This window comes from Gadus chalcogrammus, chromosome 8 (assembly GCF_026213295.1).
Source record: "Gadus chalcogrammus isolate NIFS_2021 chromosome 8, NIFS_Gcha_1.0, whole genome shotgun sequence".
Taxonomy (NCBI): Eukaryota; Metazoa; Chordata; class Actinopteri; order Gadiformes; family Gadidae; genus Gadus; species Gadus chalcogrammus.
Window position 1 is genome coordinate 8,467,764 of NC_079419.1, and position 14,366 is coordinate 8,482,129.

The 14,366-nt window shown below is 51.8% G+C and overlaps 1 protein-coding gene across 3 annotated transcripts in view; it reads right to left on the reverse strand.

Annotated features, from left to right (window-relative positions):
• Positions 1-14,366, reverse strand: part of LOC130386932 (receptor-type tyrosine-protein phosphatase F) — a 128,841-nt gene that overhangs the window by 51,464 nt on the left and 63,011 nt on the right. For 2 of the 3 annotated variants that reach the window (XM_056595802.1, XM_056595803.1), the window contains exons 9-13: positions 13,692-13,828; positions 12,978-13,122; positions 9,934-10,239; positions 8,266-8,459; positions 2,645-2,671 (exon numbers count right to left, since the gene is read on the reverse strand). In XM_056595802.1, coding sequence (XP_056451777.1) covers positions 2,645-2,671; positions 8,266-8,459; positions 9,934-10,239; positions 12,978-13,122; positions 13,692-13,828 — 809 coding nt within the window. The remainder of the gene's footprint in view (positions 1-2,644; positions 2,672-8,265; positions 8,460-9,933; positions 10,240-12,977; positions 13,123-13,691; positions 13,829-14,366) is intronic. The other variant, XM_056595804.1, reaches the window with a different exon arrangement.

The window sequence follows — 14,366 nt, forward strand, 5'->3', positions numbered from 1 at the left end:
CCCACCCTCCAGCTCGCCCCTCCCCACTGTCCCTCACACGCTCCCTCCGCAAGGTTTGTAGGAAGGTCGCGCTGGGCCCAGCGTGACGTTGGAAAGAAAGGAAAAAGAGGAACGAAAGAAAAAAAGAAAAAAGGCAGGGCTTTAAAGTTTCCTTCGGAGCAAATGCTTAGAGCGGCACCAAAAGGCATTACTGAGATTATCCAGTCCAACTGTCACTGAAATGGATTCTCTTCTCCGTCTCCATGCTAGCTATCAACGCTTGTGTGGTGAAAACTCCTACTATGGAGTGGGGGGGGGGATGCTTTGAACGTAATTATGTTCATGTCATTTATTATAATTTTTCTCTGCGGCGCGTGCCTCTCCTCAACCAAGATAGCTTTAACGCAAGGAAAGAACATGACAAAGAAATTACCTGCCTGAGGTACTATATAAAGCGGGTGTAAAATATGTTGTGGTTGGTGAGCCCGAGCGAACGCGCTCAGATGCTCACAGGTGCTAGCGGTGAGGCGCTGGTTTGGCAAGTGGCGCGCGGAGCTTCTCAATCTGGCAGAGCAAGAAACAACAAGGTGCGGGCGAACAGATGCCTGCATTTGACAGCGTCTGAACGCCATGTCTGTCAAGTGTTAATCAGCATCAACACCGAGGTAGGTGGAGGGGGTGTGTGTGTGTGTGTGTGTGTGTGTGTGTGTGTGTGTGTGTGTGTGTGTGTGTGTGTGTGTGTGTGTGATCAGTAATTGGCCCACGTGACCCGAATACAGCCAAGATGTCAGCCTTTTTTCGGTATAATATGCGTCGGATTTGTGGGCGGCTTAGCTAAAATCTGCATCTTAATTTCTTGCCATCAGCTATTTCTTGCACTCCGCCCTAATCATTACGTCAAAGTTCGATACTGCCTATACTTTGATGACATTATAGCCCCTCAAACAAAATGCTACGTGATTCTTTAAGATTATCTTGTTCTCTGCTGTTCTTGTTGGGTGGACTTTTCTATCTACATAACATGCACATTGAATTCTCGGGCATTTAAAAATAAGACGCGTGCTTTATTAAACCCTTATTTTGCCCTTTTAATATTTTAGCTGGTCTGTGTTTTCCGTGCCATAACGTTTCCCTAAATAAATAAAAGCCTATTACGCTATAAGTTAAACATGGACTACATATTTTGTTTGATTCATTCATTACCGACAACAGGCTGGCTGTGCCCACGTGCATGCTGAAAAGGTTTTCAACATGGCAAGTTCCCTTCGAATGACAAATGAGGAACAACGACGAAATGACGGCTGCCCGCAAATCTCCATATGAAATCAAAGTCATAATATCAAAGGCTCTCCGTCTGTGGCTGGTCTTTACATTAATATAAGCGGTGCATTATTAATGGAGCCCAAATGACGGCCGTGTAAGGTCACAAACCCCCCCCCACTCAGACACCTCTCTCACATCTCCTCTCAGACGCTGAAAGCTTTCCTGTGACGACCTGACAGATTCCCATTGAATCGTCTCCAACCCGATAGGGGCCAGGCAAGCGTGCGTGTCTGTGCATCTGCGACCCGTCGGCGAGGTAATAAGCCATAACAAAGTGGGCCGCCTGACAGCCGGCGTTGTGCCGCCGCCGCCGCCGCCATTGGGCCCGCGACGGTGAGAACGCCATCCGGCCAGATGGGCGCAACATGAAAGGCTGATGGCAACCGGAAGAGACAACGAGACGCAGGCTCCTCCCCTTTAATGACAGGTGGGGGGGAGGGGGGGGGACAGCAGGTGCGCGGTGCTACCACCATTGCGTCATTGCACCATTGAGCGGGGATGTCCTCTGATGTGGTATTTTTCCCGCCCTCCCGATCGAATCCCCTCTAGGTTCAACGGTCTTCGTGAGCAGTTTATTCAGACATTTAGTGTAGTCTAGTATACAGCGTCCTATGTTTATTTGTTTTACACCCTTGGCCTTCCTTCTCCATTAAATGGAGCAAGATAATAGGAAGACACGGTTGGTGATATACCAAGCATCTTCATTGAGTCAATGGGTGCACATGATTCTTCTAGGGAAACTTTCACCTCTTGGGCGGTAACCACAAAGGAACCAAAGGGGAGAGAAGGGGCCATCTCGGAGAGTAAAGGTTTGGCCATGGCTGAGGCCAGCCATAGCGTGATAGACCAAGTTCATTTGCATTAGTCCATGGGGGGAAGTGGACATCCTACAAGGATGCAAGACCACTAAAGGAATCTACACCATAAAGAAGTAACTCACTTAACGCCTTGCAAATGGAGAGAGGAAGGGAGCCATCTCTAGTTGGAAGGATCCTTCACACAAATGTATTTTAAATTGACTAGTAACAAAGTTATAACATTAATACATCATTTGACATCGTTAGTATTAACGCACACACCAACAAACACACAAACAAACACCCCAGATCAAATCCAAGATCACACGATGCACCGATTTTTTGCCACACGTCTGCGAGCACACACACAGAGACAGATAGAGCGAGCAAACACACACACACCCCCCCCCCCCCCCCCAACACACACACGCACAGATGCTCATCTCCCACTCTGCGGGAGGGAGGGAGGGAGGGAGAGAGTGAGGGAGGAAGAGCCTGGCTGACAGCAGCAGCATCCCAGCAGCACACGCATGAGAGTTACTCACATGCTCGGTGGACTCCTCAATATTCCACTGATGGGGGAGAGAGACGGAGACACACACAGGACACACAGAACGGGAGAACGAAATGAGTCACAGACGACATCACGGCGGGTGCCGGTGTGATGGGGGGTGGGGGGGTTGGGGGTGGGGAGGGGTGCAGGCAATAAAAAAAGAAAAAACACAGTTTTCTTTTTTTTCCGCTGGGAAGCAGATGAATGAACACAGGTGTCAACACACTCATGGTGCAGAGCGTAGGGGGGGGGGGAAGAGAGAGAGAGAGAGAGAGAGAGAGAGAGAGAGAGAGAGAGAGAGAGAGAGAGAGAGAGAGAGAGAGAGAGAGAGAGAGAGACAGAGACAGAGACAGAGAGAGAGAGAGAGAGAGAGAAAGAAAAAAAAAGGGAATGAATAAAGGAGGCTATCAGACTAAATTGTGAAAACAGGTCGTGGGGGCTATAAACTCTTTGACAGTATTTGTCGCGATAGATTTGTAGATTTCGTTTTGAATACACGATGCACTGCCTTGTTTTTTTTTTACTCCAAATCTAGCAACTCCATTTCCCTCCCTCCCCATCTCACTCCGAGAGCCAAGCAGAAACTCCCCGATGTGGACTCTCCCGAAAAAGATTCACCGTCCTCTCGCAAAATAAAATACTAACAAACCATGGGGGAAGACAGAGCCCTCCATCCATATTTCACTGTGTACATTTTCCCAGCCCTGGCCTGGTCCGCGGGCCCGCCCCTGAGCCATTCCTGGGGGGCGGTGGAAAGCCCATTTTCCTGTTGCAGAGAGTTTCTGCGGCGCCGAGCGTGAAATCCTATTACCAGTGCCGCTACGTCAGACTCGTGACATCAAGCGCCATCCGTGCAGAACCAAACGCCGTCCTCGCACCCGCCCACCCCCAACCTCGCCCCCCATCCCCACCACCACACCCACCAGTGTCTGCCGGGCAGGGGGGCTTGGGATGAGGGACGAGGAAGAGGGAGACGGGGGACTGTCTCGTCTCCGTTCCGCTGCTAAGTGACTCGGCCGTGATCCGCTCCGATGCTTAAGAGTCTTCTAACGGAGAAAGCCCTTTATGAATAAATGAGTAAACGACCTTCCGATATGAATTATGCACGTCGTTTCCAGGACGTGCTGTGCGCCCATGTATTTTGTTTACTTGTTTGTGTGGGGGTGATGGACAACGTGGAAACACTCCCGAGATAAGTCCATGACCCGACAGCGCTGTGTCCTCTCTCTGGGTTCGTCTCGCTCCGCCTTCGATGGAGACGCCGCCGTGCTCGGAGTCCTCGAGCAGACGAGACTGTGTTCCTTCTTCTTTTCCTTTGTATTTCTTTCCTGAACAGAAACAGTGCCCCCTGCTGGACGTGTGTGTTTATGTCTTGTTTGCCGAAGGGGCCGAGGGTTCCTGAAGGCTCTCCACAGCAGTGTGTGTGTGTGTGTGTGTGTGTGTGTGTGTGTGTGTGTGTGTGTGTGTGTGTGTCTGCTCCCCCTCATCAGAAAACCCGCAGCCAGGCGTTACCCCCCCCCCGACGTGGCGGTGATCACAATGAAGAGCGCCATTTAAAAACAGCTGCTCCTTAACGCCATGAATAACAGTTTGCGACGTGCCTAATTGCCTAATTTGTTTACCATTGACTCCATTCGCACTGTCCTCGGTCGAGGAGTGAACACATTAAGGGTGCGCTAGGCTCCTCTCCAGCTATCTCTCCATCAACCATCCCCCTGTTCACAATGGAATCGTTTTGGGAGGCATCAAAAAATAAAAAAATGCCGGTACCGATTTATGTTCCGGGGGGTTGCCAACGCGGCGCCAGCGCTGATGGCCTTTGTTGTGGTGGGAAAAACAAGAGGGGTGTTATTTGCAGACTTGTGAATGCAAATGTGATGTCATGGGGCCGCCTGGGCTGAGCGGGGGGGGGGAAAAAGAGAACAAGCGCACAGGGGATGGAGTGATGTGGAAGAGAGAGAGCTGTCAGGATTGATGGAGTGAGGCCGTCTGAGGGGCTTCTCGTCCTCCGTTTCTCTCTCCCCCTCTTCTCTCCGTTCCCCGCTCAGCCGAGGCCGCAGAGGCAGTGAGGCATCGCCTGGCTTGTTCTTAAACACACACAGGCCCGGACACACTCCGCCACAGATAGGACACGTAGGCACATTGCCCACGAGTGCGCCTTCCCATAAGTACACACACACAGAAATATATGTACATCGCATGAGTGGTCAAATAAAATGAACCTGGAAAAATGGTGGGGAAAAAAAATTGCCAGCAAAAACTTGGGTTGGAAAGCGCCCGGGTTAAAGGCTAATACCTTCTGAGCCCTGGCCAACGGTTTCAGCACTTTCCAAGGAAAAACATGCAGAAAACTGAAGGGGGGGGGGGGGGGGGGGGGGGGGGGCGTCCTCCGAGCAGAAGCAGAGGCCTGGCCGCGTGGCGCCTGTCGGCCACTTAGGATTGTGGCTAATTTGTGCTGATAGCGATATGGTTGGGGAGGAGGATGAGAAACGTCAGGGCTGTCGACGACCTCAAAGTTAAATTTAGCCGTGGAAATGAGGCCGCTGTGTGGGCACCCACTTGAAGCGGAAAAGAGCAGCTTAAAAGCCCGCCCACACATGGGTAAGCACTCGGCGAGCTACCACTATCAGTGGTGCGCGCTAGCTAGCTACCGGGCTAGTGGGTTCATGTATGAGGCTGGATGGATAGACAGAAATACATAGACAGAGATACATCTAGAGGTATAGATCGATTCAGGTGGATAGGCTGATGGATAGACCGATAGACGGATGATACAGATGGATCGATTTAGATAATGAGATGTATAGTGAGGCAAAAAACAGGAGAAAAATTACAAAAGAGTAGGGAAGGGTGAGAGGGGAGTTGAGAGTGGTTTCAACAAGCATCTCAAGTCCAATCAGTCGGCTCAGATATGTGATTAAAGATTGAAGGCTGAGGGGAGAGTGGGCTACAGCCTTGTTTTTTCCCCTCCTTTCCTGGCAGTCTAGCTGTGTGTGGTGGAGCTGGAAACAAGCAATACTGATTTCGCAGCACCCTTAAAAATGAAAAAAGGTGGACGATATTTTGATTGGTGGTGCCACAGCCGGGGTAAACTCTCCTCGTCTTGCATTTCTTTTTCTTAAGTCGTTGTTTTCTCATTTGGTTGTTTGGTCTCGGTTGTTTGAGTTACCTGTACCGTGTTGAGCCTTACACGCGCGCACACGCACACACACACACACACACACACACACACCACCCCACCACCCCGCCCCCCGGTGGGACAGCAGCTAGGAGGGCGGGCCGGTCGGCTCACGTTGGCCCCATTGTTCCGGCGTTTTTGTTGTTGTTGGTATTATTCTCTCCCTTCCCAGCGAGGCTTTGCCTGCGGTATGTGAACAGGCGAGCCGTGCGAGAGGTGAAAGGGAAGGCTTGTGAGGGAGGCGGTGGGGCGTGCGTGGAATTTGGGGGGCGGGGCCCCCCGGTCCTGTGCGGTCCTTAATGACGTCCGGGTGCAGGTCCTCGCAGGTTTGCCACCGTCGCCGTCGCCGCGCACAAAACTAATCTGTGGAGATGACTCAATCGAGGGTAACCGACCCGCACGCAAGCCTCTGGTAATTACCCCGGCTGGGGGAGGGTCGTGAGGAGGGAGGAAGGGAGGGAGGGAGGGAGGGAGGGAGGAGGCGGGAGTGAGCAAACTCTGGTTTCGGCGAGGCGGGGTGAGGCCGAGGTGAGTAGGGGTGTCTCGATACTGCTCCAGCCCGTACTTCGTCTCTCACGCTTTTTTTGTTTGTTTTTTTGTTATGTCAGCACGGCGCAGCGCAAATGAGTCGTGGCGAGAAGTACCGTGTTTACAGAGGGACGGGTCATGCTTAGTTCACTTCGCCATCGTGCTTTTCAATTTTCTCCCTTTGGACAAGACCGACCCCCGGGGCCCCGGCGCAGTTAGCCGGCGTGGCGAGTAGGGTGCTCCAGAGAAGATAGGGTGCCATTGTTGTGTTGTCTCCGCGCAGACCAAAGGGGACCTTGTCCTGACCGCCACGACGCCCGGGGGGCCACAACACAGCTGTCTGAGGAGCCTGCCAGGGGCGAGAGACCTCCAGTTTTGGTCGGGCTGATGAACGGGAGCGGAAGGGCGCGCTTGTTTTGCCAGGTGTGTGGGAAGGAGTGACGGAGGAGGGGGGTTAGGGGCTGGGGGGGGGGGGGGGCTTGGCCGGTACTCATCGGTCAGAGTGTTTTTTTGTCCTGCCCGTCTTATTTCGGGGCGCACTGGGGTCCGGTCTCACCATTATGCTCATAATGTGTCATCTTATCTGGGATAGACACACACACAGCCATTCATTATTCATTTACGGCCGCAGCGCAAGCGATGGTATCTATGCCCGGCGCGCTGGCTTTATCTGGTTTGGAGTGCGCCTCATGCCTTGTTTAAAGGTGACTTTCAACAGCACCAGCATCTCGCCACTGTCTCTGTCTGTGCATGCGTGTGTGTGTCTGTTCGTGTGTGCGTCGGGCACAGCGGGGTGTTACCAGAGGCAAACGAGGGTTAATCGTGTCTCCGAAGGGCACAGCAGAGAAGCGGGACCGCCCGGGAACTCAACCGGCAACCCGCTGCAGGTTCACCCTTCAACGCCCCTACCCCCCCAATGCCTCCGCCCGACAGGAACGTGTTCGGCGGCCCGTGGAAATGGTTGTTGGCCCCTGGTTCTCGGGCCGGGGGGTGGGTGGTGGTGCAATTGAACGCGTGCAAAAATAGTGATTCTCCCGGGCAAAAACAATCCAGAGGAGGCCTGGTAATTGAAGCCCCGTGGCTTGGGTTGCACTACGCCGGGGAAACGGGCGAGGGAGAACGGCAGGCACAGAGCGAGAGAACAACTTTTTTTTTGAATATTCGTTTTTAAGATATTCATGATTCTCTGAATCCCCTCTCAAGGATTACAATTTCTCATCCATCTTGCATCGGTGGTGCTACGTGGCGCGGGACGCTTTGGGACGATTCCTGAGCCCCCCTCGCATTGATGTGCAAAGGGCGACGCAGGGGGAAAATAAGTTGTAATTTATAAACAGGGGGGGTAACAAGGCAGTGCATATTTTGTCGGTAGCGCAACAAAAAATAGAAATAATGATATAAAGCATGGGGAGAGGTACTCAGCCCCACAGCCTGCCCCCTTCCTCCTACTGATGTAACCACATCCATAAAATATTTAACAGCTATTAGCGCTAACAGGGAGCTTGTTACAGCCGCTAATCCGCGGCAGAAGAGGAGCCAGGGATGCCACCGAGGGCAGTGTAAGAGAACGTGTAGCGCGGGGGGGGGGGGGGGGGGGGGGGTGAGGGGAGAGAGAGAGAGAGAGAGAGAGAGAGAGAGAGAGAGAGAGAGAGAGAGAGAGAGAGAGAGAGAGAGAGGCCAGACTCAGGGAGGAGGTAGGAGTAGGAACAGAAGGGGAGGGTGTGTTGAAACAGGGATGAGTGAGACACCGTGATGAATTGGACACGGTCCGTGTGCCCTACCTGGAGGATGAGGTTGGGTGGGGGAAGAGAGAAAGAGAGAGACAGAGAGACAGAGACGGAGAGAGAGAGAGAATCAAACCCCTAGGTCGGGGACTCTGAGGTCGGGCCCCGGACTGCTCTCTGTACCTGGGCTTCGGGGAGGGACACGTCCATGATGTTGGGCTGACCCCGTGGCTCGTCGTTCTCCAGGCGCGAGAAGATGACCTGGTACCCCCGGATCTGCCCGTGCTGCTTGCCCTGCATGGGGGGCTTCCAGGTGACGCGGATGGCCGTCGAGTTCACCGCCGTCACCTCCAGCTTCTTGGGGGGAGCCCCGGGCACTGAGGGGGGTGAGGGAGAAGGGAGACAGGGTGGACAGGGGGAGTGAGAGAGGGAGAGATGGGGGTGGTAGGGGAGGAGGGTGGATAGAGGTTAATATTGTTCAGACAGAACGTGAAGGAACGATTTAGAAGATGTAGCAACACACGGGAATGAAAAACGGAGTTCAGGGAGACCGATTTCAGGTTGACACAAATTAGAAAGGACGGGGGAGGGAGAGAAGGAGAGAGAGAGCACGAGAGAGAGAGAGAGGCAGATGAAGGGATACAGACGATGGAAGGATGGGGGGATAGAGGAACACAGAGGGAGCGAGATGAGGTGAAGGGAGGAGAGAAGAAAGAAGAACCAGGGAAAACGGGAAGAGGGGGGGAAGTCAAACCGCGCTGAGCCAGCGATTTGTCTCTCCCTCAGCTAACTGTGGTTTTGTGATGTGGCGCCAAGAACCATCGACGTAACGACTTCAGCATTTTCCCCCCTTCTTTTCCTTAACTTCCTTCTGGGTTTTCTTTAGGTTTTTTTTGGGGCAGAGCGGCTTTCTCGGTAGGAGGCTTGGCGTTGACTACGGGTCTCCGCCATACTTACAGACCATAAAAATCTGGTCTGGACCACCCCCCCCCCCCCCCCCAAGCAGGAGAAGAGCATGCAGTCTGGCTGTCTGAAGGCATACCGAAATCCGCCCGCATTGAGTCAAATGTGTGTGCATAGATATTATATACACACACACACAGAAGCATTGGACTCAATGCCTCAATATATATTAAAACATAAAAAAAAAGCATTAATTATGGATGACTAACCCTCTCCTTCACACCGCACACAAAAGGAAAAGAAGAGGAGGAGGTAGAAAGAGACGACAGAAAATGTAGGAAAATAAAAGAGGGAGAAATGTAGTTATGTTCCATTTTCCCTTAGTCTGATCGCTGTGTTAAAAGCCTTGGCAAGGGGAAAAAAGCTGACAGACAGACAGACAGACAGACAGACAGACAGACAGACAGACAGACAGACAGACAGACAGACAGACAGACAGACAGACAGACAGACAGACAGACAGACAGACAGACAGGACAGGCAGCCAGAGAGACATCTGCCAAGGAGTGGAAAAGAAAACCCCAAAACAAATTAGATTAAGTCACCTCTGCCAACACATCATCTTGAACTCTGATGGACACAGAGCAGAGAGAGAGACCTACGTCCACAATGAGAGCGAGAGAGAGACCTACGTCCACACAGAGCGAGAGAGACCTACGTCCACACAGAGAGAGACCTACGTCCACAGAGAGGGAGACTTACATCCGCACAGTGAGAGAGAGAGAGAGACCTACATCCGCACAGTGAGCCCGAGACGACACAGTCGACAACGTATCCTTGAAAGTGGAAAAATCCCCAAGAGAGACGGACGGAGAGGCGGGGGGTCTTGTGAGAGAACCTCCGCGGTCGGCGGTCGGGGGAGAGGCGGGCGGCTCGGTCCCAACTCACCGTCCTCTTTGGTTTTGATCCGCACAGCGGCGCTCTCGGGGCCGGGCCCCACGTCCGTGTGGGCCCTCACCCACACCTGATACTCGGTCCACTTCTCCAGCTCCTCCAGCACGTGGCTGGTGGCGTCGGCGCTGATGCCGGGCACCTCGTGGCGCCCCGCATCCTCGCCGGCCGGCGCCTGGTAGCTGATGGAGTAGCCCACGATGGCGCCGTGGCGGCTGGCGGCGGGCGGCGCCACCCAACTCACCTTGAGACTGGTGGAGGTCAGGCTGACCAGGTGCACCTCCTGGGGCGGGGCGGACGGCGCTGCAGTGTGAAGGGGGGGTGGGGGTGGGGGTGGAGGGGGGTTGGAGGAGGAGGAGGAGGAGGAGGAGGTGGGGGTGCGGGCGGGGAGGGGGGGGAGGAGGAAGCACAACCACACGGAGGAAGGGGAACGGATCAAGCAAAAGCAAAAACAAAAACAAAAACAAAAACAAAACACGACACCACTACGGCACAAAACAAAACCTGGGCGAGCCAAGTGACGGAAATTAAATTAAAAAAGGGCTCATCAGGTGGGGTACCTCTGGACTGGAGGTTGATCCGTGCGAGGCTGTAATCGCTAAGTCTGCACGAGTCTAAGCGTGCCGAAAGATATTACTAATTCCATCCAGGACATGCTGTACTTTCTTTTCCCCCTCCAAATCGGTTTGGCTTCCCTGCCTCTAGTGGTTTGTCTGAGGAGTTTTGAAATGTTTATAGATGTGTGAGTGGCTTAGTGACTGATGTTAATTGGCGTTTTGCACGTAGATACGGCAACTTCTAGAAGCGTTAACAGTGTTTGAGAGGCTCAGGGAAAGCTGAGGCGCTGATATATATTGGGCTCTTTTTGAGCAGACAAACACAGTCTCTGATAAAGATGTAGGACAAATCTGCAAAAGGTGACAGAACAATACATCATATAGCATTCCCTGTATAATATTCTGTGTTTCATCAGTCGTTTTTTGCCATCAAAAACAAACAGATGCTAAGAAAAGCCCCTTGCGTGCTAGCTTAAAACATTACCAGGAAAAACTATCGACTCACTAACATATGGCAAAAATCGTGGAAGTTACGCAAAAAAACATTGCGTCTTTGGCTCAGTGGGATAGTAAACTGAAATAATTATGATGAACACATGAGCTTAAATTCTGCCATGATTAATATCTGGTATCGTTTACCATTGCAGATAGTTTTTTCGGTTTAGTTTACAATTAAATAAACAATAAGCTCAACAGAGCCGGACTGTGATTTTCATGTTTTTAATTAATGAACTCATACTGCACTATAAAAAACCAGCTCAGTGACAGCCAATGCAATTACAGTGCTCAACTCACAGCAGCCCAGAGGTTAAACAGGGAAAATAAATGAGCCAAATCAAATACAGGATGCTACAACAAAATAATATGCATAGAATTCTACACAGAGAAACACAAGAGCAATCAAAGGAAATTCAACGTTTCATGCAGTCTCAATAAAAACGTGTTCAAGAATATACAAATGGAGAAAAAAAAGTGAAATAGCTTGGAAGGGGGTGTGGAGAGCGAGATGTTGTTTACGTAGCATGCCCATGAAACTGGTTCACTAATAAGCAAGGCAATGAACAATGCAGCATTATTTAGCCTCTCCGAGACCAAAAATCTCCGACAAGCGAGATCTCCAAGCGAGATCGCACAAAAAGAGAGCGAGAGCGAGCGAGCCCACTACCTGCCGAGCATACAATAAAGGCCAATGTTTTTTTGTTTTTAACAAGGTTTTAAAATGAGACGCGATGTTAAGCTCCTGATAAAAAATAAATAAATTAAATACAAACAAGAAGAAATTCATGAGATCAAAGTGAAATACAGCCTATGCGCAGAAGGAGGACAGCACTGGAAATAGCTCCACCTTGGAGGCAAACAAAAAGAGAAATTGGGAAGATAAGAAATGCTGAAAAATGTTTCATGTCGCCCTTTATAACTGGCATGATGATTACGGGTTTGGTAAAAACAGCCGTGCTGTTTGCGTGCGTCTTAAAGAGTGAAACACAAAGACGTACTTAGTTTTCCCCAATGGTACACGTGCTACAAAATAGAGCGGAAAAAAAATGTAAACTCCTTCACGGGCACAACAGCCCTGATATTAATGCTAGGAGTGTAAACACAGACTGTGTTTATGATGCTTCGGTCCGGCTGTAGAAAGGTTCTGTAGCATAAACACTGAAATAGACTACACAGATTACGTTCTGCAAAACATGGATAGCTCAAAACAAGAGGATGAATGTTTTCAGAGGCCGTGTTCATTGCCCTGCCTCCATACAAAACAACGAAAAAAAAAAAAAGGATATAAAGATAGAAACCTAGCAAAGACTAGGGCTTCACATCCAGGCAGGGGGGGGGAGATGAAGTGCAGAATGACCAGGCAGAACAGCATGGGGCATGGGGGGGTGAGCGGCGGATTGAGCGGGTTCAGGGTGTGGGGATCAGGGTAGGGGGGGTTGGGGGTCACACTGGACAACATCAAACGTACCTTTGAGAGCGATGGGCCTGGTGCCAGAAGGCCAGGGAGGGCGGTTTTGGTTGTGGTGGTGGGGGTAGTGTTAGAGTTAGAACGAGGGCAGGGGGGCAGGTGGGGTCGGTCGATAGTACCGGAAGGCGCCGGGCCTTTAGGGAGGACAGGGCGCAGACGGCTGCGCCAACTGCCCGCGGGGGGCTTTAAACCGAAGCAGACATTGGTTCACCCCTGTCCCCAATCCCCCCGTAACATTGCCGTTGGTACCTTCCGGTTCAAAAGGTCGCAAGAAAAATAAACCGAAGAATCGTCATCCATGAGTCGCAAGAGGAGAGGGGGGGCCTTGATAACGACCGAATGGACTCCCTCCTCGCTGGGCTCAGTGGTTAGCGCGACAACGGGGACGAGGAGAGACGTGTTAGGTTAGAGGTTAGAGGTCGTGGCGGACTGAGGTCGGGGAGGGGGGGGGGGGGGGGGGGGGGGGGGGGGGGGGGGGGGGGGGGGAGGTGTGGGGTGGTCTGTGTGGGGGGACTTACTGGACTGGGCCGTGCGGGCCTCTATGGGCTGGGTGAACACGCCCAGGCCCATCTCGGAGCGGGCGGCCAGGGAGAAGTGGTACAGGGTGTCGGGTTTGAGGCCCTCCACGGCGTGGGAGCCCGCCGGGTCAAAGGTTGTGTGGATCTGCAGCGATGGCGGGGGGGGAGAGAGAGAGAGAGAGAGAGAAAGAGAGAAAGAGAGAGAGAGAGAGAGGTTCCTTAGGTGGGAGTACACTTCTCTCAGAGTTATCACAACACTGAATGCATTCTAAATTAATCAAAAAATGTGTTTTAAAACATTGAACATTGTGTTGATTGGAAAATACACAAGGAAAGAGAGACGTGATTAAAAGGCCAAACCGCTGGCGTGACTGAACAGCAAGGACCTTGGGGAGCTACAACGTGCAAAGGTGAGTTTTGACAGTGCACTAATTATTTATTGTGCGCCAGAGAGCTGGCTGCATTGCTGCTGTATACTCGCCAAGACAAGGTCACTTTATCATATACATGTCATTATAAAATGCGAGCCTGAGTAGCTAAATGCACACAACTTGTTTGACAAAACTTTAGTCCCGAAAGTTAGTGATTAAAATAAGAGGGAAAAATAACACAGAAAGTGAAGTCATTGAAGAGAGCGAGAGCGAGAGCGAGAGCGAGAGAGAGAAAAGAAAGAGAGCCAGAGAGAGAGGCAGAGACCTGCCACAGCATTTCTACCTTGTCGTTCTCCGAGTTGGCCTCCCAGTAGTGGAGCTCATACTTGGTGATGGGGTCCTGAACGGGCCACAGCCAGCTCAGCATGATGCGGGTATCCAGCTCCGCCTCCGCCTCGAAGCTGGACGGCTGGGCGGGCACTGCTCACAGACAGGGGTGGAGGAGAGGGTAGGGGTGGGGGGTCGGGGACAGAGGTGAGCTCCTGGCAGAGCACAGATTACCGTACCAAGCCACCCCCAACGGTGACAGTCGTGTGACCCAGACAGATGCATGAGAGCACCTGTTGTGGCTCTGTGACACAGATACTGACACACAGCGCCCCCCCACACACACACACACGGCCACTTACGTATTGCGCTCACAGAAACCGACACACACACACAAATACCTTTGTTTTGCGCACACACACACACACACACACACACACACACACACACACACACACACACACACACACACACACACACACACACACACACACACACACACACACACACACACACACACACACACACACACACACACACAAATACCTTTGTATTGCACACACATACACATGCTCCCTTGCAGTGTCACACACACACAAAGACAAACACACACACACACACACACACGAATACCTTTGTATTGCACACACATACACATGCTCCCTTAAAGTGTCACACACACAAAGACAGA